The 23,368-nt window shown below is 39.1% G+C and overlaps 1 protein-coding gene across 1 annotated transcript in view; it reads left to right on the forward strand.

Moving 5' to 3' along the window:
- The window catches only part of LOC140241944 (prominin-1-A-like), an 80,820-nt gene extending 58,146 nt beyond the window's left edge, over window positions 1–22,674 (forward strand). Inside the window, exons 10-26 of the mRNA XM_072321691.1 lie at window positions 163–226; window positions 1,609–1,685; window positions 3,186–3,265; window positions 3,622–3,774; window positions 5,195–5,321; window positions 6,859–6,956; window positions 7,844–7,928; window positions 9,632–9,778; window positions 12,759–12,854; window positions 14,745–14,828; window positions 16,309–16,362; window positions 16,982–17,062; window positions 18,150–18,218; window positions 19,249–19,338; window positions 20,570–20,688; window positions 21,690–21,713; window positions 22,656–22,674. Of these exons, the coding sequence (XP_072177792.1) occupies window positions 163–226; window positions 1,609–1,685; window positions 3,186–3,265; window positions 3,622–3,774; window positions 5,195–5,321; window positions 6,859–6,956; window positions 7,844–7,928; window positions 9,632–9,778; window positions 12,759–12,854; window positions 14,745–14,828; window positions 16,309–16,362; window positions 16,982–17,062; window positions 18,150–18,218; window positions 19,249–19,338; window positions 20,570–20,688; window positions 21,690–21,713; window positions 22,656–22,674 (1,467 nt within the window). The remainder of the gene's footprint in view (window positions 1–162; window positions 227–1,608; window positions 1,686–3,185; window positions 3,266–3,621; window positions 3,775–5,194; window positions 5,322–6,858; window positions 6,957–7,843; window positions 7,929–9,631; window positions 9,779–12,758; window positions 12,855–14,744; window positions 14,829–16,308; window positions 16,363–16,981; window positions 17,063–18,149; window positions 18,219–19,248; window positions 19,339–20,569; window positions 20,689–21,689; window positions 21,714–22,655) is intronic.
- Window positions 22,675–23,368: the final 694 nt, after the last annotated feature.

The raw sequence follows: 23,368 nt of genomic DNA on the forward strand, positions 1-23,368 counted from the left end.
GATGTCAGGAAATCAGTACAACAATGCGATGAACATAATAACATGTGATAAAGACACAGGTAAATTATTAACAAAGATACAAATAAATGTTATATTGTTGTATTCAGTGTTTCAAGTTGTTCTTGCTTCAAGGTCCTTTCTGTTTCTAATTCTTCTGTCCAGGGTGCCCAAACCTTTGAGGATATCCCCGAAACGCTGACAAACACTACGCGCTCAGATGTTAATGGTGAGCTTCACATTGCCAACAATACATGTTTAGAACATTTCTTTTGTCGGTATAAAAATGATTAGAACTATGATACCCCTTCAAAACTCTGTGAAGATTTAAACTTTTGAATTTCCACTGAAGTCAAGGTGCGTGCAATTTTGATGGTCAAATTGCATGATTTTGCATTTTTCTTGAGTTTTTGCCTGTGACTTCACAAGGGTAGATTATGATTTTTTTTTGCATTTGTTTAAATTCAAATTGGATGAACCTGGTGTGTGTTTTAAACACAGACCATTCCTTTTTATACATGTCGAGTCTCCTCTCCTATGTTACAAGATAATGGCTCTTGATATGATTGTATGTAAGCATTAACGTCACGTCTTGATGCTCCGAGGCAAAACATGACAGCATGTCTAGGAGATCAACACTTGGCATGTTGCAACCCTAAGTCAGGCATGAGAACTCGATGTGTTTTTTCCCCTCTCCCACAAAGTTTGCTTGTTTGTTTTTGTGTGTGTGTGAATTGAAGCTGGTAAAACAACACTTAAGTTGTTTAAAAACCTCATACATTGTAAATGGCCACCAAAGTACTCTGACCCCTACAGAAGCTGGCGGAGATCGCAACTGTTTTGGCACTTCTTCAAATTTTGTGCAAAAAATAAACATACATTGCTTAAGGAGGAAATATGGAAAGTTTTTAGTTAGCACTGCCTGCCTGTTTACTGATGATCCATGGCAAACATCCTGTAGACTGCCATTTTTTCTGTCTTTCTCGAAGATAGATTTTTGCATTGCACATGGCTGTAATGTTATTGAGACTTGTTTTGTCCCCAGAACTATCCCAAACTTTGTTGATGTGTATCAAAGTAATACTAGGCTAATGATGGTAATCTCATACATGATTTCTCTCTATTGCCTGTGCTCAGCTCTAAATCATCTAGGCTTAATAACCACTCAACAATGCAAAGATATTGCAACTGATTGACAAATTGCCCTGCATCGACGTAAATGTAGGGCAATTTGTCAGTCAATTGCATTGAAAATATCTCGACGGAAGAATTTAATGAATTTGAATAATGCAAAGATAGTTTTGATGTGTGCTGCAAGACACCGTTCATGTCCCTCGAGTGTATGGATGCCGTGATCTTTATCGTGGCTATTGCTCAAAAACACTGAATAATTGGTGGTTATTTACGTCAATGTGGACCACATTGTCATTCAGGTGCAACAATTAATGTTGTTGTTACGTGTTTGTGTGAAACTAGAAAACATTTTGACAATGATTATGAGTGTCATAAAGGATCAATTGAGAGCTCACATTGAGGGGGAAGTGTTTTGCGAAGCACAATCTTGCGAAGCACGATCGTCATGGCTTGTTTTGCTCTCCTCTCGTTTTCTAGACATCAAGAATACGATCGACACCCTGGAGACCTCCCTGAATGATCTCATCAACGCTACCACTTCCCAGCTGGATGTCGTAAGTGCGCCCTCTAGAGCTTTGTTGTTTGTTCGGAGGATGGAAAACTGCATTTATTAATCATAGCAGACCAAGATGATTCTAACCTTTAAGACTGACAGGATTCTCTTTTATTTTCCAACCACTAGGATGTTTTTATCAATATTGTCGCTTTTAACCCAGCAATCCCGAAACAGCTAGTTTCCACCATTCTCAAAAATCACTTCATCACCGTTAGCTTTCCTTATATGTGTATATTTGTATGTCTGGTTATGTTTGTTTGAGTACACATACAGTATGTGTGCGTTTTGTTTTGCTGTGTTTTGTTTTTGGCTGATGTTCATATCACCCCTTTGTCTCCATAATAGTCACTCTCCATACAGGATCAATTTGTGTATTAAAATCCACACTAAATAGTGTAAACTGTCATGCTTCCTCCTGTGAGTGGTACATTGAAATTGCAAGAAACCTTCAGGTACTATCAAATGGGTTTGTGTTCTCATAGTATAGTGTAAGTATTATCCTGGCAAAGAAGCAGACCTGTAAATAAAAAAATTGCAAAGCAAAATACAGAATAAACTAAACCAAACCAGGTGAACTTTATCTAATGTTTAAAGAAAGCAAGAGAAATTGAAAACAAACCACAGTTTTCATTTTGAAGTGACTGTATGAAATGATCAATGATTTTATCAGATTTCAGAGGGAATTGTGGAGCAGTAATAGATTTATGAATAAAGGCATAAATTACATTTGTAGATGAAACAAAAACCCAGCATTACTGCTGCAAATAGTTTTAATATGTGAGTTAGGAATAAAAAAACAACCAATGTAAAAATCTGAATCAGTATAATCGATGTTAAGTACAGCTAAATATACAAAATGTAAACAATAGTTTGATAAAAATGTTTCTAGACTAAACCGTCAACAGTTATGGTTTATTGAGAAAAACAGTGATATCTCCTTATATTTTAGGCTTTGTTATTTACATTGTATCTATTGCAAAAATTTTATGAGGTAGGATGTTTTGTGACACAACTGACCTACATATACATGTATGTATCAAATGTGATATCATGAACATTTTTTGTTAATAAATCACTGCTCCCAAAGGTAAAAAGGACCTTTAAAACAGGGAAATCTGCATCTAGATCATGTCAATCATAAAGAAAAATAAAGGTTTAGCTGGGTATTCAATATTAGAAAGGGTGTTATTATGAATTTCTGAGGAAGGCAATATTGATATAATTATAGAGATAACTGTATGAACAATGATCCTCATGAAAAAGAAAAAATATTTGAATGAAGTATAAATGATGAACAACAAAAAGGACTCAATATTCAAGAGACTAATAATTTGCAGATGTTCTGTTATCATTCATGCTGTCTCAAGCATTTCATGTTATGGACCTATGAAAGTGAAACAGTGCTTGGACATTGATATCTATTTGAAGGGATGTTATTTTGGATTTGTTTGCCATGTTTGTCATGGATTTTGTGCTCTGTCTGTTTGACTCTAAACAGCTCACTGACCAAGTGGATCCATTCAGGGACACGGCCAGCAATTTCCTGACAACGTACAGTGAAGACTACGACAAGTACAGGTGAGCTGTTTCTCCCTATCTGATCAGGAGAGAGAGAAAGGCGATAGATGGATGGATGGATGGATGGATGGATGGATGGATGGATGGATGGATGGATGGTTGGTGGGTCGGTCGGTCGGTCGGTCGGTCGGTCGGTCGGTCGGTCGGTCGGTCGGTCGGTCGGTCGGTCGGTCGGTCGGTCGGTCGGTCGGTCGGTCGGTCGATTGATTGATTTGATTCACCAAGGTAGTTTTATTCTTATCTGCGGATTATGCAAATTACTAAATGTGGATGCACTCTCTCTGTGCCCAAATATTTGTGAAAAATGAAAATTAGTCAAAGATATTATTCCCTTATCATTTTTCGCCATGACACAGAGCATACGTGATGTATTTCTTCTATGGCTTCATCCTCTTCATTGTGGCCCTCTTTGGGATGGGGGTTCTTCTTGGTATCTGTGCCTGCGAGAGGAGCGCTCTCCCGACCGAGAGGGGCTCGTGCTCTAACTGTGGTGGACTCTTCCTCATGGCGTAAGTAAAATCGCCTACTCGCCAAGACTCCTGGCAGAAAAAAAAACACATGCACTTGTCATTCCAGCAGTGAGTTCCAAGGTAGACTGCATTAATGGGATGGTATGGTATTGGTTGAGATGAGAATTCATCTTTCAACTTTTATTCTGAGATTTTCATATACTGTTCTAGAAATTGTAAAGAGCATACAATTCTGAGAGGAATTCAAAGTTTATTGGATGAAAACCAGTTTCGAAATAGCTGAGATATCCAAAAAAAACAAAGAAAAACAAAGCGATCCTAATAAGGGTGGGTCCCACCTTTTTCTGAGGATCACTTTGTTTTGGACATCTTTGCCATTTCAAAACCGATTTTCAAATAAACTTAGAATTGTATGCTCTTTCATATTTCAACAGATGTTTTTCATTATCTCAAAAAAAGTAATCATCCCCCCCCCAAAAAAATGTTGGAAACGTGAAGCCCCGTCTCAACCAAAACTGTACTGTCCCTGTAACCCATTCTGAGAACCCATGAACAGGGAAGAAAAATAGAGGATTGCCTGACACAATACTACTCTTATTTTCAATTAATCATTCTTGATAGAGTGATGTACTTTTTGTCAATTGTCTGTATAAGGAGTATTTATGTCTGTAATAATGTCAATATGCTTTGTATCAAGTTTATGAGGTACCTCTGTCATGACATAGGACTTTATCTTGAGGATTATCATTTAGAAAAATGTTATCTCCTCTTTGTTTATATCAATCTTTCTGTCAGTGTGAGAGAGAGGCAGATACCGGGGGAATATATTGAGATTTATGTCACTCATAGCTTACCATATACCTTCATAGTAGGATTATCTGAATATACTCTAGATCACATGGGAGTAATTGTCATTATGCTGAACATTCTTTGTCAATGACAGGTTTATGATTCATGGCAACATGTACAAATGTAGAATTGGTCTGCATCAAAGACATTGCCTGACCAACTCAGTTTCTTTGGATAATTTATTCAAAACATCAGGACTTATTGTGGTTATTGTGATTTTTTTTTTCAGTTATAAAAACATTTACTACACTGAAGTTCTCAACAAAGATGTGCTTCTGCTCATTAACATTAGCTCCCTTCTCTTCTGAAATTGTCACCAACACTGGATCACTTCAAACAAAATTCGAGGACCTACCTATTTTGATATCCCTATATTATTATGTGCACTGGACTTGTACTGTCACTGCCCGGTAATTTTTATATATTTATCTCCTTATGGTGACCAGGGATGACATGTCATAGCGCTTTGTATCCAGTGGAAAAGGTGCTCTAAAAATATCAACTATCATTATCATTATAACCTTCAAGACTTGCTTGTAGGTACCAACAGATGTTTTTTATGCATTTAGAATCATTAGGTTTGACATCATTTTGCTGTTTTATTTTTCAGTGGGTCTGGATTTGTGCTGATCTTTGGTATGCCCTTCATGCTGATTACAGCCCTCACCTTTGTTGTGGGAGGACCGATTGATCGTCTCTTCTGTGACCCCATTGTCTCTGGCGAACTCTTTGCTCAGGTACATTGCAATGATGCAGCATTTTCAAGTTGATAGTAACAGTCCTAAAGTACCCATAGGGTTAAAATTTTGTTGTCCCCGCCGAACATGATAGCACTACATGGGAGATTTGAAACTGGTACACAGAATTTCAGTTGTGACCTTTGACCTTGACCTTTGACCTATATTGTACATTTTGCTACAAAATGCTACTCCTTCGCCATTTCTCACCCGATTTCGATTCCGTTTGCTTTATGTGATGGCACTAGGTGAGGGCTTCAAAACTTCTGGACAGAATGTTGACCTTTGACTTCTTTGACCTTTGACCTTGATTTTTGACCTATATATTGTACATTTTGCTACAAAATGCTACTCCTTCGCCATTTCTAACCCGATTTCGATTCCGTTTGCTTTATGTGATGGCACTAGGTGAGGGCTTCAAAACTTCTGGACAGAATGTTGACCTTTGACTTCTTTGACCTTTGACCTTGATTTTTGACCTATATATTGTACATTTTGCTACAAAATGCTACTCCTTCGCCATTTCTAACCCGATTTCGATTCCGTTTGCTTTATGTGATGGCACTAGGTGAGGGCTTCAAAACTTCTTGACAGAATTTTGACCTTTGACCTTGATTTTTGACCTATATTGTACATTGGCTGCAAAATGCTACTCCGCCATATCTAACCCAATTTCGATTCTGTTTGCTTTATGTGATGGCACTAGGTAAGGGCTTCAAAACTTGTACACAGAATTTTGACCTTTGACTTCTTTGACCTTTGACCTTGATTTTTGACCTATATTGTACATTTTGCTACAAAATGCTACTTCCGGCGGGGACATTCCTTGTTTTTTCTGTGATGCCTGTCCACTGAACACCACAACCCTATGCAAAACATCATGTACTGTCTATTATGAGATAAGACTCAAATGAGTCAGTTATGAGAGCATTATTAAACCTGTTGAGGACGAGTCCCAAGTATACTCATGTGTCTGTGGGAAATGTGTATTGTAGCAAAATCAGCCCGTCCGTAACAGGTAGATAATAGAGCAACTATGCGGCCCCTCTTTTCTGAAAAGTTATTGCTTCTAGGGTATCCTTACACTTTGATTAAAAGTTGTAGTATTAGGATATCATTACACTGTGATAATATATTGTGAAGGAGAAAAAAATTTCCACATGCTACTCTAGTGTGGTATGTAGATGTACTGTGTGATATCTAGCCACCTGTATTTTGGGTCCACCTTTTTAACTGAGTGGCAAGAAACTCTACTGACTTCATTTGAAATGTGATCTGCAACAGTCACATGCAATAAATGACCCAATTCTATTAAGAAAGTGTGATCTAATATTGTCCAATAAATCACATCAAATGATAAGAAACACACACAAAAATGAGGGAAATCTCTTATGTATGCCAAAATGTTCTGTGTGAAAATGATTCTTTTTTGTTTTTTGAAAATGATGCTTTTGCATAGATTGAAGAACTTTAAGTATGGTTTTGCATGAGGCTTTTGATCAGCTCTTCTTTTTTTTAAATCTCCCCCTACCTGCAGACCATTGATTTGGAAGATGCCATCGTACCTGGCTACTACCTCGGCAAACAGCTCTTTAAGGATTCCAGCGTTCCCCTCACCATCAACGGCATCTTGACGTAAGTCCCACTCCCCTCGTTCCCCCATGGCTCACAACTTATCCTTGGTCTTCAGAATTGTTGAACTAGAACCATTGACCTTGGAATCAGAGCTGCTATTAAGAGTTGTGGATTTGGGGGAGAAAGGTTTGCGGTAACACCATGTGTACGTACACTGGTGTTACCACAAACAATTCTCCCTCATTTACTTCACCGTGCAAACCTTTAAGCAACACATACATGTAGTTGTGGATTTGTATCTTACACAGCTGTAGCTTAATATAGCAGTCATACAAATCAGAGATTTTTTTATTTTCTTTTTTTTTTTTAATCTATCCTCCACAGAGTTTGCGTGCTGGTTGGCAATCAGGGGGGCATTTCATGAAGGAACTTGTCGGATAAAATGTCCGACAAGTCAACTATATCCGACAAGTTCAGAGAAATCAGCCAATCAGACTAAAGAATTTCTCAAAACTTGTCGGATATAATTGACTTGTCAGATATTTTATCTGACAAGTTCCTTCATGAAATGCCCCCCCAGAAATATGATGATTCCATACCCCCTCTTAGGTTATGGCTGACAAATTATTCCTGACTTGATTGAGAGGACACAAAGAAGGAAAGTTATCTTGCACTCTGCATATTCTATTTTTTTTTTTCTCTTTTTGTCGCTTGTTGTGCCTACAAGAGATACAGGGTTGATTTTTTCCTGCAATTTTACTCTTCCATCCTCACGAGCTCAGATCACACGTTTGTTATCTTTCATAGAGGATACCTCCATGCCCCATCTCTAATTCTTGTGTGAGTTTCGTTGTTTATAGTTCCCGGAAGCTTGTAGACGAAAAAAATTGGTGTTGTAATTTGTATTTTCCTTTCTTTTGTTCTATTTGTCATCCCGTTCACTGCAGAGAATGCGAAAATGATCGCGGCATCTATTCGGCATTCCACCTTGAGAATCTCTTCAATGCCAGCGAGTTCACGGACATCTCTTCGGTAAGTGCTTGATTGTTTGTTTTCTGTAGCGCCTGGTTTGTTAGTTGTGTGTGTGTGTGTGTGTGTGTGTGTGTGTGTGTGTGTGTATGTTTTCAGAGTAGTCCATGTTAAATGATGATGTCATATCTCATGAGTTTGTTAAAGTTTGGGTTCAGTATTGTTCAAGCAAGCTCTGTTGTAACATGCAAGAGGATTTCGTGATTTTTATGTAAACTTTTCTAGCCACCAAAGGGTAAAGACATGAAACTAAGTGTTGAAATGTATAGGGATGCCCAATCCCTCTAACCCCATTGGTATAGCGTTGTCCTACACTGTGTACAAGCTGTTGGTCTCTTCTGTAGTAGTCATAGGGAAAACAGCTTCGCCCAAATCAGTCTTTCCCTGTTAGAATAAGCAAATGAATGAATAATGATTCATGCAGGAGTAACTGGATGAGTACATACATATTCAGTGAATAAGTTTTAGTTAGTGAGTGATTGCATGAATAGATAAAGTAAAATGATTAATGAATAGATGAATAAATGCTTGCATGACTGATAAGGTATGATGAAAGATAGCTAATTAGATCCATTGATAGATAACTAACTTGTTTAAAACTAACCAGTGAAATACCCAATTATATCACCATGGCTCGACACTAACTTTTTTGTTTGGTGGCCCGATGGGGCCACCAAAATCCTAAATTTCATATTTTAGGTGGCCCGAGAGAAAAATTTGGTGTCATGAAAAAAAAAAAACAATAAAAAACATTAAAGGGGCATTCCGGACGATTTTCATAATTTCACATCATGTAGTACATAAATCAACAGCTTCATGTATAGATTTGTAGAATTTATTGTGGTTCTTGAGCAGAGAAACAGTACTTTCAAAAACCTTAAACAAATTACACTGAACAAAGATGATGACATAGGAGCCTCACATATCTCAGAAATGTAGCAGTGTCGTTCCATTACAATACCGCATGCTTGCAAGCTCACCTGCATGCCTTCTTCTTTTGTTCTGCTTCCTTGAGCCACATCTCATGCATTCTTATGGTGAGGCTGCCATGTCATCATCCTTGTTCATTGCAATTTGTTAGAAATTTCGAAAACATTCTTTAATCATCCCAATTATTATAAATCCTGAAACTCTGTACCCAGTATAACTAATTTATATATGTTCAAATTTAAAAATTTGAAAATCATCCGGAGGTTTCCTTTAAAAGTCCTTTTTTTTTTAATGAGTCAAATATTTAAGATTTATGATAGTAAGAATTAGAAGTTGGACATTTCTATTCATAAATAATCTTTAACAAACTTGCAACACTCACTCTCAGGCATTCAATCAGTCCTTTTCATCCATCCTTTGAATAAATTTAACTGCTAATTTCTGGTGCAAAAAGTTACAAATTTATTCACATACTTTTCAAAAGATTTTGGTGGCCCGAGGCGGGCCACCAAATTTGCCCCTTTTGGAAATTTGGTGGCCCGACTTTCATTTTTGGTGGCCCCGGGCCACTGGGCCACCGTTAGTGTCGAGCCCTGTATATCACTGTAAAGTATGGAGATGAATACATGTAAGTATTAGTCATGACCGTTTGGATGATGAATAGATTCATGAATACATTGTAGATATTGATATCATATGCATGTGTACTTTGTGCAGAAAAAAAAAGATGCACCACTAAATTTTGAATTCTATCTCCTCCACCTTGAACCGCACAGCAAATTCCCAGTGTGGACGAACAGTTTGCCAACCTGACCGGAGACTTCTCCAATGTGGACATCTTGACCAGTGACACCAGGCAGACTCTGATTGACTTCAGGGACTCTCCGGCTGACACGATCAACTGGACCCTCTTCCTCAATGAGGTGAAGACCGCCACATTGGTCATTCGTACTAGGCATGACCGTTAGACTCATAGGTCATTTACTCCTAACAAATCTTGCATTTTCAAGCAAAACTTACATTTCAAACCGAGTCCTGCATTTTAAAGACCTAATAAAATGCTTGCAAAATGTTTTGATATGCAAAAGAAATGTAAAATATATGTCATGATTATCAATGTAAATATGTTGTCAGTGTCGTTCCGGTTTTTATCGCTTCTAGAAACTCCCCCAAATATCACATTTTTGGAGGACCCCGTTGCAGCTTTTGCGAAAAAGATAGTCACGTGACCAACACCCCTGAACCGATTGATGACGTATAAGCACGGAGTTGTGCTCAGTTAGCAGACGCCGCTCAGCACAAGCACTCAGATTACTAGCTTGGTACACGCGCGTACACGGTAGCTAGCCCGGCCAGGCCCGGGCCCCGGGATGTGCGCTCCCGGTCGACACACTGACTGTCGACATGTACGCATTACCACGTACATTATCAGTAAGTTAGCTTGCACAGATACCTGGTACCTCGAGCATAATGTCTTCCCCTATATGGGTAAACTTCGACATTGATGATGATGATGAAGACTACAGCTCTGACGATAGCGGAGAGGAAGAGGAGGCACATGAAGTTGAAGGGGAAGATGGGGAGGGAGAGGCAGCCGATGAACCAGAACGTTATCGTGGGGCTGCACCTTACCGATATGAACCAGCTGCATCTCCCCCGCTACCGAACATGGCACCAAGCCCGAGAATAGACCTCTCGGAAACGATCGCCTGGGAAATACAGAGTGGTATGTCTGGTATGCCCCCATATAGTTTAACGTTAGAAAGGATAAGTCTGTATTCTACATGACTGACATTGTAAGTTGTAACTGTCTAGTAAAGTAGATTAGAAGAACAGGCCCAGCTCGCTCACAAAGTGAGCGGCTACTCCGGCCGCAGCAAGCAAGCGGGAGCATCCCGGCCGTGGCCTGGCCCATCGGCCGGTGCTTACAAGTTAAACTACCAGTAGTAGTCTAGTAGTAGATCTAGTAGCAGTCTACTAGTAGGTATAGTAGTCTACTAGTAGTAGTAGTCTACTAGTACTACTACTAGTAGTAGTACTATTACCACTACGGCACTAGGTCTAGTAGACTAGTAAGTAGTAATAGCAGAATCTTTGGTAGTAGTACAGAGGCTACACTCTAACGCCTAACGGTTAGGGGAATATGTTGTTACAGGGTGGGTCGTGGCTAAAAAAGAAGAAAAAAAAAAGGCCTAACCAGTTTCCCATAGTCAGTTTCTCCAATATGATCAGTAATTTAGATGCGTCACTTTCTAAGAAAAACGATACCAAGAATGATCGTCAATTTTGGTCGAGTAGTTTTTGTTTTATGCTAAAAATCAAAAAATGAATGCCACGGTGGGGCTGGATTCACGAGTAGGTCTAGGCCTATAAAGCAGGCGAGTCGCCGTAGTATTAGTACAGACACGCAGTGGTGGTGGGGCTATCGTGAAATAGGCCCCACCGCAGTGCGCGTGCACCGTACCCGTGCGTTTATAGCAAGCAAGGGTAGGTCCTCCTAGGGTTTAGGGTTAGGTAGGGTTGTATTTATGGTTAAATTGGCCGTTAAATTAGTCGAGCCGAGGGCCATATTATGAAGTCATTTTCGCCGCATTCACGAGTATTCACTGTGGAAGGCAGCCCCACTGCCGTGCTTACCTACCGAGATGAACGCCACACGGTGGGGCTGAAACAGGTAAGTCGCCGTAGTATTAACAGTTACTACAGTGTATTAGTACAGACACGCAGTGGTGGGGCCTATTTCACGAGTTTGCCGAAAATAATGGATATCCAAGCGTACCACAGTTGTAATCTGTATTATTGGCAGTATTAAATCCGATACAGTTCATTAAATATTCTTTTGTCTAAAGGCTTAGCCAATGACAATAGTGCAGCGCAGCACCTGCTATGCCCTGCGCTCGCTAGCTCGCTCCCCCGCCAGCGCTCGCTAGCCAGTGCAGCCGCCGGCCGGCTGTCGCTGCGCTGCGCGCGCTAGCATAGCCTTGCCAGCTCGCTGGCTACGGCTAGACTGGTCGTGAACGACTCCGTTCTTAGACGTCATCACAATTTAGAAGTGATAGTGCGCCGCATGCGGTGAAAGTATAGCAAGTTTTCCAAAACCGAGGAAATTGCATCCATTATATTAACAAATATAGAACAAAATTCAGAACAGTAAAAAACCCAGCACAACCATAGAATTACTTAGAATTTAACATTTAATATTATTACATCATTGAGAAAAAAATGCCTAAACCATTTTATTAGGTCTTTAAAATAAAATTATTTTTTCCCGTGAAACTCCGTGCGCTGCTCTTATTTGCTCCACTCATATGGTGGCATGCCAAAATTGCATCTCTTGATCAAGGGCAATGAGTCATACAATAGTAGATGATGAACTGTAGAGGGCAATAGATTCTTTGGCCAAAATAGTCCCTACTCATAGTCAGTTTGATGCATCATACAACTGTGCTTACCGAGAAGTCTGTGATACTTCTAGAAATCTAAATCATGTTATGATTTCTGTTGCCCATGTATGGCATTAGTGTGGCAACAGAAATAGTAATTGGCTTGATTTGCATGTGGATACTAAAATGATGAAGCATACATTGTACATGTATTATATGAAAATTCTGCATTTGTATTCCATTCAGACTGCTCATAAAAAGAGATACTAGTTACAAAATATACTTTTCTCATACATATGTCTTTTTCCAAGTAGTGGACTGTCATTATTTCAGAAAGTTGCAGTCGTTGTGCTACTGATATCAAGAGTTTTGCATTCAGTCTATTGGATGTGCGGATGTCTGATCTACACACATTTCAAGTTCATTCTCTGTTCTCCGTTTTCTGCTGTCAATCTTCTTTACCCGCTCTGTTCGTATAATGTATTTTTTCCCCACATTTTCTTCTTGATTTACCTTCTAGTTGGACAAAGACTTGATTGTAGACAATGTGGGCAATGCGGACAGCCTCACAACCCTGATAGATGCTCTTCAAATTGATGCAGATGCCGTTGGTGGGGTGAGTGAAAGTTTTGATGGTTTTTTAGTTAATAAAAAACAATGCAAAAGATAATGTGACCTGATTGTATGCTTGAAATAGAAGAAATTTTGTAACTTACAGAGCAGAAGAGCTGAAGTAAAACCAGTGGAAACTAGAAAAGTACTCTGAGAGCACAGACCTCCGCCAACCACTTCATTTACGCCCACACATGCATGCTGAAAATCGCCCCCTTTTCCCATTGATCTTTAAGAAGCCTTTCTGTTGTGTCTCAGAGTCTGCCACATTAGAAGCTTTTTGAAAAGGCCTCATGGCTGAGGAACAAGACTAACTCGCCACACCGAGCACTGCGAGAAACGGGTGAACGCGAGACCGAGTGGCGCAGCCACGAGGCCTTTTAAAAACCTGTTTTTTTTCCCCCAACCGCCTCGCGACGTACGTAAGTATGAATTATTCATATATTCGTGAGTTGGACCACAGTTGGTATGGTAATGATGATGTGTCAACGGCTGGCAATGCAGGCAGCTATAGCAGGCAGGCAACGCAGGCTGGATATGGATGAGCGACCGGCAGACATGCATACTTATGCGTATTCATTAGATGCGACTACTTTTTGAGCAATGCAGGTTTCAAAAGGTCACAGGCTGCGCCTCTTGGTCTCGCGTTCACCCGTTCTCTCGCAGTTAGTCTCTTTTTCAGCAACGCGGCCTTTCCAAAAGGTTGCCTCATTAGCAGCTTACTGACTCACTTATTTGTGTGACTTTGTGTGAGTGAAATGGGCTTACTCTGGATGTAATAATGAACTGGATTAAAGTATCATGATGGATTTATATCGGAGACAAATTTTTCATGCCTGCAGCTAGCCAATGGCAATGCAGTTATATGATGACCTCATAGTCACGTGATAGAGGCACCATCTTGATGCTCGTAGGGGATTATGGGAAGGATTGTTCATTCAGTGATGTTCCAAACGTTTTTTTGCCCCCGCCGAACGAGTTCGAGCAGGGGACTATGAAAAGAGCTCCGTACATGTGTGTGTCCGTGTGCCCGTCCGTGTGTCCGTCCGTGTGTGATCAAAATCTTCAATTTGCTACTTCTCTGTCATTTATGACCTGTATTGTACATTTTGCTACAAAATGCTACTCCTTCGCCATTTCTAACCCGATTTTGATTCCGTTTGCTTTATGTGATGGCACTAGGTGAGGGCTTCAAAATTTCTACACAGAATTTTGACCTTTGACTTCTTTGACCTTTGACCTTGATTTTTGACCTGTATTGTACATTTTGCTACAAAATGCTACTCCTTCGCCATTTCTAACCCGATTTTGATTCCGTTTGCTTTATGTGATGGCACTAGGTGAGGGCTTCAAAACTTGTACACAGAATTTTGACCTTTGACTTCTTTGACCTTTGACCTTGATTTTTGACCTATATTGTACATTTTGCTACAAAATGCTACTTCCGGCGGGGACATATATTACGCACCGCGTAATTTCTACTTTTCCTTGTTTTTTTTTTGTTATTTACTTATTACCTGTTCATTAATTAATTTTTATTTTCATTCCATCATGTATAAAAGATTTTTTTTTTTAATGTGCATTTTGTTTATGTGATTTTTTTTTTTAGGGGGAGGATGTTTGTTGAAAGTGAAATAATTCAAAACTAATATTCTGAGGTCTGAAATGTAGGAGAAATGTTGTCCCTTTGTACGTATAACTTCCACATTTTACTGGCATAGAACAATATTTTGAGGTTTTAGCTTCTCCCTCTCCAAATTTTCAATGCCTATGGTATGACTAGATGCAAATCTAAACTTGCGATGGAGTTTGATGCATTCTGGCCAGTTATGAATCAATTTTCTACATGGCGTCACAGACTAGTCCGTTTGTTCGTTTGTTTGTATTTAAATAGAGTGATGAGACCACATTGGAGGGATACATAGCGATTCTGCAGGCTCTGGAGGATGACTACGTGACAAGCCTTTTGGCTGACGCAGTGAGTATGCAAACCATGAATACTACCAGTACAGAGGGAGGAATGTTTTGAATCCTCCCAGTGATATAAAGTGCTGTTGCCATCGTTACTTCAACTAGCAATATAGACAAGGTTCCAATGACGCCATCAAGCCATGTTTAGGGGCAAAAACTGTGTATACGCGTGGGCAAGCATGTTATATCCCGCATCTCATTATCACACGCAAGCTACATTGTAGTATGCGGTATGCGTATCGCACTATAGAGCTATGCGCTTAACCCGTTGAGGACGGTTTGATTTTGCTACAACACGCATTTACCATAGACACCAGCCCGAGTATACTCGGGACTCGTCCTCAACGAGTTAATACACACATGATTTGTTTATGCCCCTCAGGCAACACATTTTTCGATGTCACAGAACCCTGTCTGTACAGAAAGTGTACATTAGATGAAGAGTATGCACTTCTGTTTTCGACATTAATCCTGTGTAATGTCTCAAACCAGTTAAGGGGGGGGGGGGGTATTATGAGTCATATACACTGTACATACATTCCTACGTTGTCTGTGTACACATTGGTTTATTATGTTGCTGTCAGTCATGTCTTTGAAAAGTAATTGAAGTCCTCAATTTGCCAGAGCAATCAGCTCCAACTACAGTGTGTGAACATACAAGTCTGTGTGTGATTGGATCTGTATGAAGCCATTGTGGGTACTGCAAGTGACCAAGTGCCAAATTTCAGGTGTCATCAAGGCAGTTTTCAGTTAAGCTGGAATGTTGGCTGGCCCTATGCTGCATTTCACAATCTGTCAAGATGTCTTGTAATCATTAGTTAACGCTTTGGGTGCCACAGTGTAAATCCCCTGTGTTCCATATTATTCTGAAACCACCACCCATGAATGCTTCTGGATGCCAATCTGTGTTTCAAAGCCATGTAACTTTTTTAGAAAAGCATTAATTTCAGTGTATTGTGGCAGATTGCAATTTATCAATTGGTTTTGTGTGCAGTTGTGCATTCGAGCAAAATTTGCACAGTTGGCAAGTACTGTAAAAGTGGATATTTTCGCGCGACTAATTTTTCGCGCTAGGCCGGATCAGAAGAGTTTTGCGTGTTTTTAATTCCGCGGAATCAAGACATCACGCACAGGAACGTATGGCAAGCAAAAATATTCGCGTGTTTTTATTTTCGCGCTAGTTTCTGGTTGCGCGAAATGCGCGAAAATTTCAACACCGCGAAAATTTCCACTTTTACAGTAGTCAACTGAGTCAGGCCTGCAAACATGGCACACAAAGAGTTAGTGAACAAGGATTACACAATCCTTAATCCTTTTTACGATCACAATAACCTTGATATCGGACTAGGGCATTCTACAAACCTGACTTTTGTGAGAGAGCAAGAGAAAATGGAATGGAAACATGATGGTAAATTGGAAGACTGTGGATTAGATATGCTTGTCTCAGTTCTGACTGGAGATTTTTGTGTGCCTCATTTCTTCATCAGGTTCAGATCGCTGATGAGATTGACCTGCTCACCAACTACACCGACACCATCGATGTAAGTGTTACCATGGAAACCTAGGGTTAGGACTGGAATGGGTGATGAATGATGCACCCAAATTCATGATAATGTAACATTAAGCTTCAAGGATGATTTTAGATGGATAGTGAATTGTTTCTGAGTATGCTGTGTGAATGTCATATTCTTCGAGTATGGAAGGTTTCAAGGCTGAAAAGATAACCATATTACCACAGTACATTTAATTTGAGCATTTTGTGGGAATTATGCATCAGATGGATGTGGTGACATGACAAATTTATATCTTTGATAGTTCACTTTTGATATCATACCATCTCATGCAACATGGAATATACATGACATTGTATTCAGCATTACTCTGAATGTGTACAAGACACCTGGCAAAAGAAACCACCCTGGAAATATCTGCCACTCAGGTTAAAATCTGTTGTGCATCAATAGTTTAAGCAGTTGATTCAAAGGAAAAAGGAGAGATTAAATTCCATAACAAATGCTGATGCAGTAAGACTAATTATCAAGTAGTGCATGCACAGCGTGGACACTTTTTGGACTTGCCCTTTCAAGCATTTTAAATGGTAGAGTGCTTTTTCCAGGTACGGCCATTCATTCTCATTCTCTTTACTTCATGATAACTCAGACACATGTGAACAATACCATTGCTGACGCAGAGGTGGCCCAGGAGTTCATCGACGACAGCGTAGATGACTCTGTGTCAGATGTAAGTAGTGTTCGAATCCCCGGTCTGTTAAGTACGGCGAAGGAACAACCTGGATGTCACTGCACAAGCTTTAAGTTGTCATTTCGTATTGGAAGGGTATCTTCCTCTTGCAGCTTTTTCAAACATGGAGAGTTGGATCGCGAAATGGGTTAAGCGCTGTTTTTGAAACATTTTATTGTAAGTCCATCATCAGATAGAGAAAAATAAAAACATTTTCAGTGATTCCTCACTTGTTACATGACAAGAAATAATCTTGAATTTATGATTAAAAGATATCCATTATTTGTATATTTTTGTCATTTCTAGCAGCTTTGATTGCAAATATCTCAAATTAACATGAATGGAGATAACTCCTTTTGCAATCAAACTCTCCATGTGTTCCTGTCACAATGGCATACCCCAGGAAGGCAAATTATCACACAGTCTTACATTTACTCAAAATATATTTTCCTCTGAGAACAGTGTACATGTATGTAAAAGGATAAAACTGCAATCAGTACTGGTATACAAATAGTATAGAATAGTAGTGCTGGACTTTAAAGGCATCATTTACCATTTGCCGATCAAACAAAAATCCAGCATTAGTGCTTTAAAATAGTTCTAAAATGTAAGTTAGGGATAGGAACAACAACTGTAAAAATTTGAATCGGTAAAATCGATGTTAAGTATTGTTAAATATACAAAATGTGAACAATAGTTACAATAAAAATGTTTCCAGACTAAACCATCTACAGTTACGGTTTATTGAGAAAAATACAGATATTTTCGTAATATATTTTAGGCTTTATCGCGAAAACTTCATATGATAGGATGTTTTGTGGTACAACAGACCTTCACATATGCATTAAATGTCATATCTTTAAAATTTTTACAATCACTATTCCCAGGGGTAAACAGGACCTTGAACATCTGTACTTGATTTCCTAGTGTACCTGTTGATTCATGCCTTCTCTACAGTAGATTAATTTATCACAGCAAGTCTGTGTATAAGAAATTGTCAGCTTTAGGTTATGATTTGAGTGTGATTATTTGTCAGTTGGTCAGTTTATATTGTATCTCTACGTGTGTTTGCTTTTCCCCCTTTCAGTCTGTTTCGTCGTACAGTGACCGTGTCCTTGGTTATCCAGAGCAGTTTGTGACCCATGCAACAGATTCGGTGAGTGCTTTTGCCCGGTATCCGATTTAAATGCCGAAACTAATTACTGTATACGCCGTCTATTCGGGAGGTTTTTATTTTCGCGAATTTCGCGAGTCAGGTGCTATTCGTGAAATTAAAGACACGCGAAAATAGTGACTCTGATCCTGACGTGGATGTGACGTACCCGTGTACATTTATCCGTTTAGTACAGGACTCCACAATCGCGAATTTAACCACTCGCGAAATCGTTGGGAATTCCTGATTCGCAAAAATTTAGACTCTCGAAATATATGGCGTATACAATATTCAGTGCCGATAATTGTTATAATGGTATCGTGTTCCTTCTATCAAATGATGAGGCATATTCCTTTCACACAATTTTTTTTTTTTTTTTTTTTAATAGTTTATTAAACTATCTCGGCCAGTGTATTGTTTTAGAGTGAATTATGTCATACCAAAATGTTATACAGAAATGTGTGCAATCAATTCTGCTGGGTGCATGGTCTTTTACTTCATGGCCTGTTTTTGTGATCACTTCCATTAACAGGTCTCATCCATTTCAGTTAGACACTCAATGTTCCTTCGCAATAATGCTCAAACTTGGAAAAAGTGCATCTTAGCTTTGTTGTCTTTAGAGTTAATGTGGTCAGTCTTGCATGACATTTGTCGACACAATTACGTATCGATGCAAAGAGGAAGGAGTTCCCCTTTCCCCACAACCAATACTGCACTCTCCATAGTTGGCAAATATCAAATGGTAGCTCTCTACAGCTGGATTACCTTTTTTCTTTTTTCTTTTTTGATACACACTGTCTATAAACATCAAAGCTCTCAAATTCAGAAGAATTAATTTTCATCTTGGGTTGGGGTGTGGAAAAAAACCCCAACAGCAATATTTGGATGATTTCAGTCTATTTTTGGGTAGGATGGTGATGGAGGGAAGGATAGGTGGAGAAGATTAGACCATAGTTTATGTCTCTTTTCCTCAGATGTTGAGAAATATAGATAACAGTCTTTCCCCCATTCTCTGTCTCTTGTCCCCGTGCAGCTGGAAAACTCGGTGGGAGGTTGCCAACCCGTCTACAACCTTTGGAACCAAGCCATCAACACCATCTGTGTGGGAATCTTGCGCTCATTTGTAAGTACACTATTATAACTAGAAAAGCACTCGGGGAGCGCAGACCTTCGCCAAGCCAGCAGCTTATTTCCATTCATACATGCAGTTTCCCAATACAGAAGCCTTTTGTTAATACGTCATCAGCTTCCAGCTGTGCGGCGCATCACCGAGCAGAGCATGTGCTTTAGTATGCGTATAATGTAAACCTCCAGTACGCACAGCTTGAACTCCCAAGTTCCTTGACCCTTTATGCCGAAAGATAAAAAAATCCTCTAAATATCCATAAAAATTCATGGATCACTACCAAAATTTAATCAGCTGTTCCTTGTGTCAATTATCGACCTTTCGTGCAAGTTTCATTCAAATCCATTCAAAACTTTTTGAGTTATTTAGCACACAAACAAACCAATGCCAATGAGAACATAACCTCCTTTCTTGGCGGAGGTAAAAATGGGAAGATCCAAACAAATGAACAAGACATATTGACAGAGTGAGGACATGAGATGTGTCAGGTTTTCTCCTAGTGAATGGCATGTTTGCACACAAAAAAAAAAACAAAGAACAAAGAGAGATGAGACAACAAATCTTCACTCTTTTCACAAGAGAGTCGCAGATGACTAAAGTACCGAAAAGAGACGAAAAATTTTGAAATGTTCAAACAATTTTTTTGCACCTATGATGTATTTTAATACACATACAGTAATGTGAGTTATTCATAAGCACCTGAATCAGTATTTGATGACTGAGTTTGTCTTTTCCTATAGACTGCATTTGGCTATAGATTTCTAGCAGCGCTTGAAATCAACACCGGTCGGTTCTCACAGGAATTTCCACATTTCTGTTACCCATTCATTACTTCTCTGAAATTCAGTGCACTTTACTAGTTGGCTGGATGTCTGTGGTTATGCTATCTGTTGCTAACTTTACAAAGTTGTCTACTGTAAAAGTGGAAATTTTCGCAGTGTTGAAATTTTTGCACGACCAGAAACTAGCACAAAAATAAAAGCATGCAAATATTTTTTCTTGCCATAATGCTCCAGTACTTTTTTGTTGTTGTTGTTGATTCCCCGGAATTAAGAACACACAAAACTCTTCTTACCAGGGTGAGCATGAAAAATTAGTTGTGTAAAAATATTCACGTATACAGTATTAGGGTCGGTTTTTGCACCTAGTTGTGTGTCAACTGATGTAACCAAGTACACTCCTCTCCCCCCGTTTTCGCCCCTCCTCCCTCCCCACTTTCCCCCCACAGAATGGTCTCTGGTTCACCCTTGGGTGGTGTTTGTTCTTCTTCATGCCGGCCCTCATTTTTGGGGTCAAGCTGGCCAAGTATTTCCGCACCATGGATACAACGGGGGGCTACGCTGACCAGTAAGTTTGACCATCCCATGTCCAGTCATGAAAAAGATACTACTAATGGTCTAATGGTATACATGTATATAAAAAATAAAAGTCAGTACAGCACTCTCCTCATAATTTAACCCGTTGAAGATGGGCTGATTTTGCAACAAAATGTATTTCCCATAGACACCTGCCCGAGTATACTTGGGACTAGTCTTCATTGGGTTAATGGAGGTTGTCCTGTTCAGTAGGCAAGATTTGAACAAACCCCTCCTTCCCCAGGAATGTAATAGACGAGGTTCCAATGACATCACCAAGTCATGCTGAGGAGCAAAAATTGCGTAAGGGGACCCCCATACGAGTGGGCAAGCGCGTAAGAGTTACATAACCAGGTCTCATGATAGGCAGGCGGGTATACGCGAAGCGTACACCGCGCTTGAGACATGCGCGTAATACGCATGAAATTTACTTTTGCCCCTCAGCCAAAGCATCATTTGACGTCACGGAACCTCGTCTATAGAATTTACTCTGCTTAGTTTAGTAAAATTCAGCTCTTTCAAATTCTGTATGATTAATTGACATGTGTTGTATGCTTTGCATACCAGGCTTATGGGCAATTTAGCATACTGCTCTCTGGTGCTATACTTGTATAAGTAATATTTCACTTTAAATATGTTTATGAATTGGAGATAATTCTTAGATTTATGAGAACTTAATGTTGTTTATTGACTATTTTTTTTTTTCTGACCAATGTTTCAACTGTTGATATTGTTTCAAAGAGGAATTTTTCATTCCTGCAAACTGCAGTTATTGCAAGTTGTGACTGCTGTCTAGGAAACATGGTTGTTATTGTATCAATTAAACAGACCCGTTCATAAAGAGGAAACTTGTTCGTTTATTGGATGATTTTGTGCTAGCACTGAGAGCAATACAAGGCCAAGTAGCAAACAAGGTAACTATGACAATATACAGAAAGACATTCACTTTACTCTTTCCAACTTGTTTATTCAATCTCTTCCTTGTTCTTACAGGGGTGAAGGGTTTGAAATGCAAGGGTGAGTATCAAGTTATGATTGTATATCATCAGTTATCTATTCTTTGCCAACTCATGTCACCACAGGAGTGCATAAAGAAACATTTATGACACCTGTAGAGAAATGTCTAAAAAGTGTTTCAGTATACAGTATACATGTCTAGTGAGATGGAACACAGTGGAGGCTGGCTTGCAAAAAAAGTAACAATTGTATTTTCTTGTTGGTTGCTTCAGACCTGTAACAAGCTGCTGTCATGGAAACTGAATAGATTACAGTGTTATACAGTCGTTGTGTAAAACAATGTGAAAAGTTAAAAAGACTATTTGATTCCATGGCATCAAAAGTGCATTTAGCCATTTCCCCCCTCTCACCCTGTTGCATCATCAGCAAAGACTCTGTGCAATTTTCCAGCATTCAACAAATTTATTGATTCAGCTGTTTCACAAACACTCTGTGAATATCAATAAGAAGTGATAATAAGAAACAAAGACACAAAAAGACAAGTGATCAATTTGTGTAAGTTCTGATTCATCTAGGTAACGTTCATTGAAGGTACAAAATTAAATCAATTTATCTGGACTTACTGTTATAACCGTTCTCAGAATTAAAACAGTAAATCCAGATGAATTGATCTAATTGAATTTGTACCTTTATTAAAGAGACAAATACACAAGGAGCCATTTGTAGTGCAGATATTTTCATGTGTGTGATCTCGGTTTAACATGAGGTTTGAGTGTTTTCATCACATTACTGCACAAATGGACACATTTTCAATTAAATAGCAAGATATCAAGTCTGACATAAAATCAAAATCATTTGAATGATTTATATATGTATGAGCTGAGATGGATTTCCACTGTGTGTGTCAGTAATGACAAACACTGAAGACATGAACTGTTTTGTTAAGATTGTGTTTCTTTCCGTTCTATTTCCTCTTCAAACATCCTTCACCAACCCATCTAGGCAACAACACTATGGGTGAGTGAAAAAAAAAAAAAATCAGAGTTTTTTTGTTTTCTCAAACAGAAATCACAGAGAGACTCGGCAGATATCAGTTTAATCTACCTTATGATTTCTCCATAGACAGACATTTAAATGATGATAGCTGTTCATTGACCTTGCGCTGAAACAAGTCAACCATTATGAATGTTTCATGGGTCTTTTGGACTGGCATTGCTTCTCTGTAATTACCAATAATCTAACGCAGACATGGCTGCATGCATGCACTTGATTTCAGCCATGCATTGAATAACCCTCATGAAATCATCCAAGTTCCTACTAATTAGTCATAATGTCATTCAAATTTGATTTACTTTTCAGGCACGGTGTAGCAATACCTACTGCTATTTCACCCGTAATACCACAGGATTGCTTCTGCTGAGTTTTCCTGCTCATATTTTAAAGTTTATTTGCTTTTAAAAAAAAAAAAAACCCAAATGCTCTATTTTATTAACATGATTTTCAACATGGATTAATAGATAATACAGAAGTTGAAGATGTATCATTGGGAGATAGATAACAGTGGTGTTAGGGTTGGACTGTAAATTGCAGGTACTCAAGAACATGAAGTGCTCTTGTGCTAGGTTGATAGTAGAGTAACCCCTTGTGATAAACTCCTCTGAACATATCTTCATTTTACTGACATGACCACAAGTATTTTGATTAGAACTTCCCTG

Source organism: Diadema setosum, chromosome 18 (genome assembly GCF_964275005.1).
Source record: "Diadema setosum chromosome 18, eeDiaSeto1, whole genome shotgun sequence".
Taxonomy (NCBI): Eukaryota; Metazoa; Echinodermata; class Echinoidea; order Diadematoida; family Diadematidae; genus Diadema; species Diadema setosum.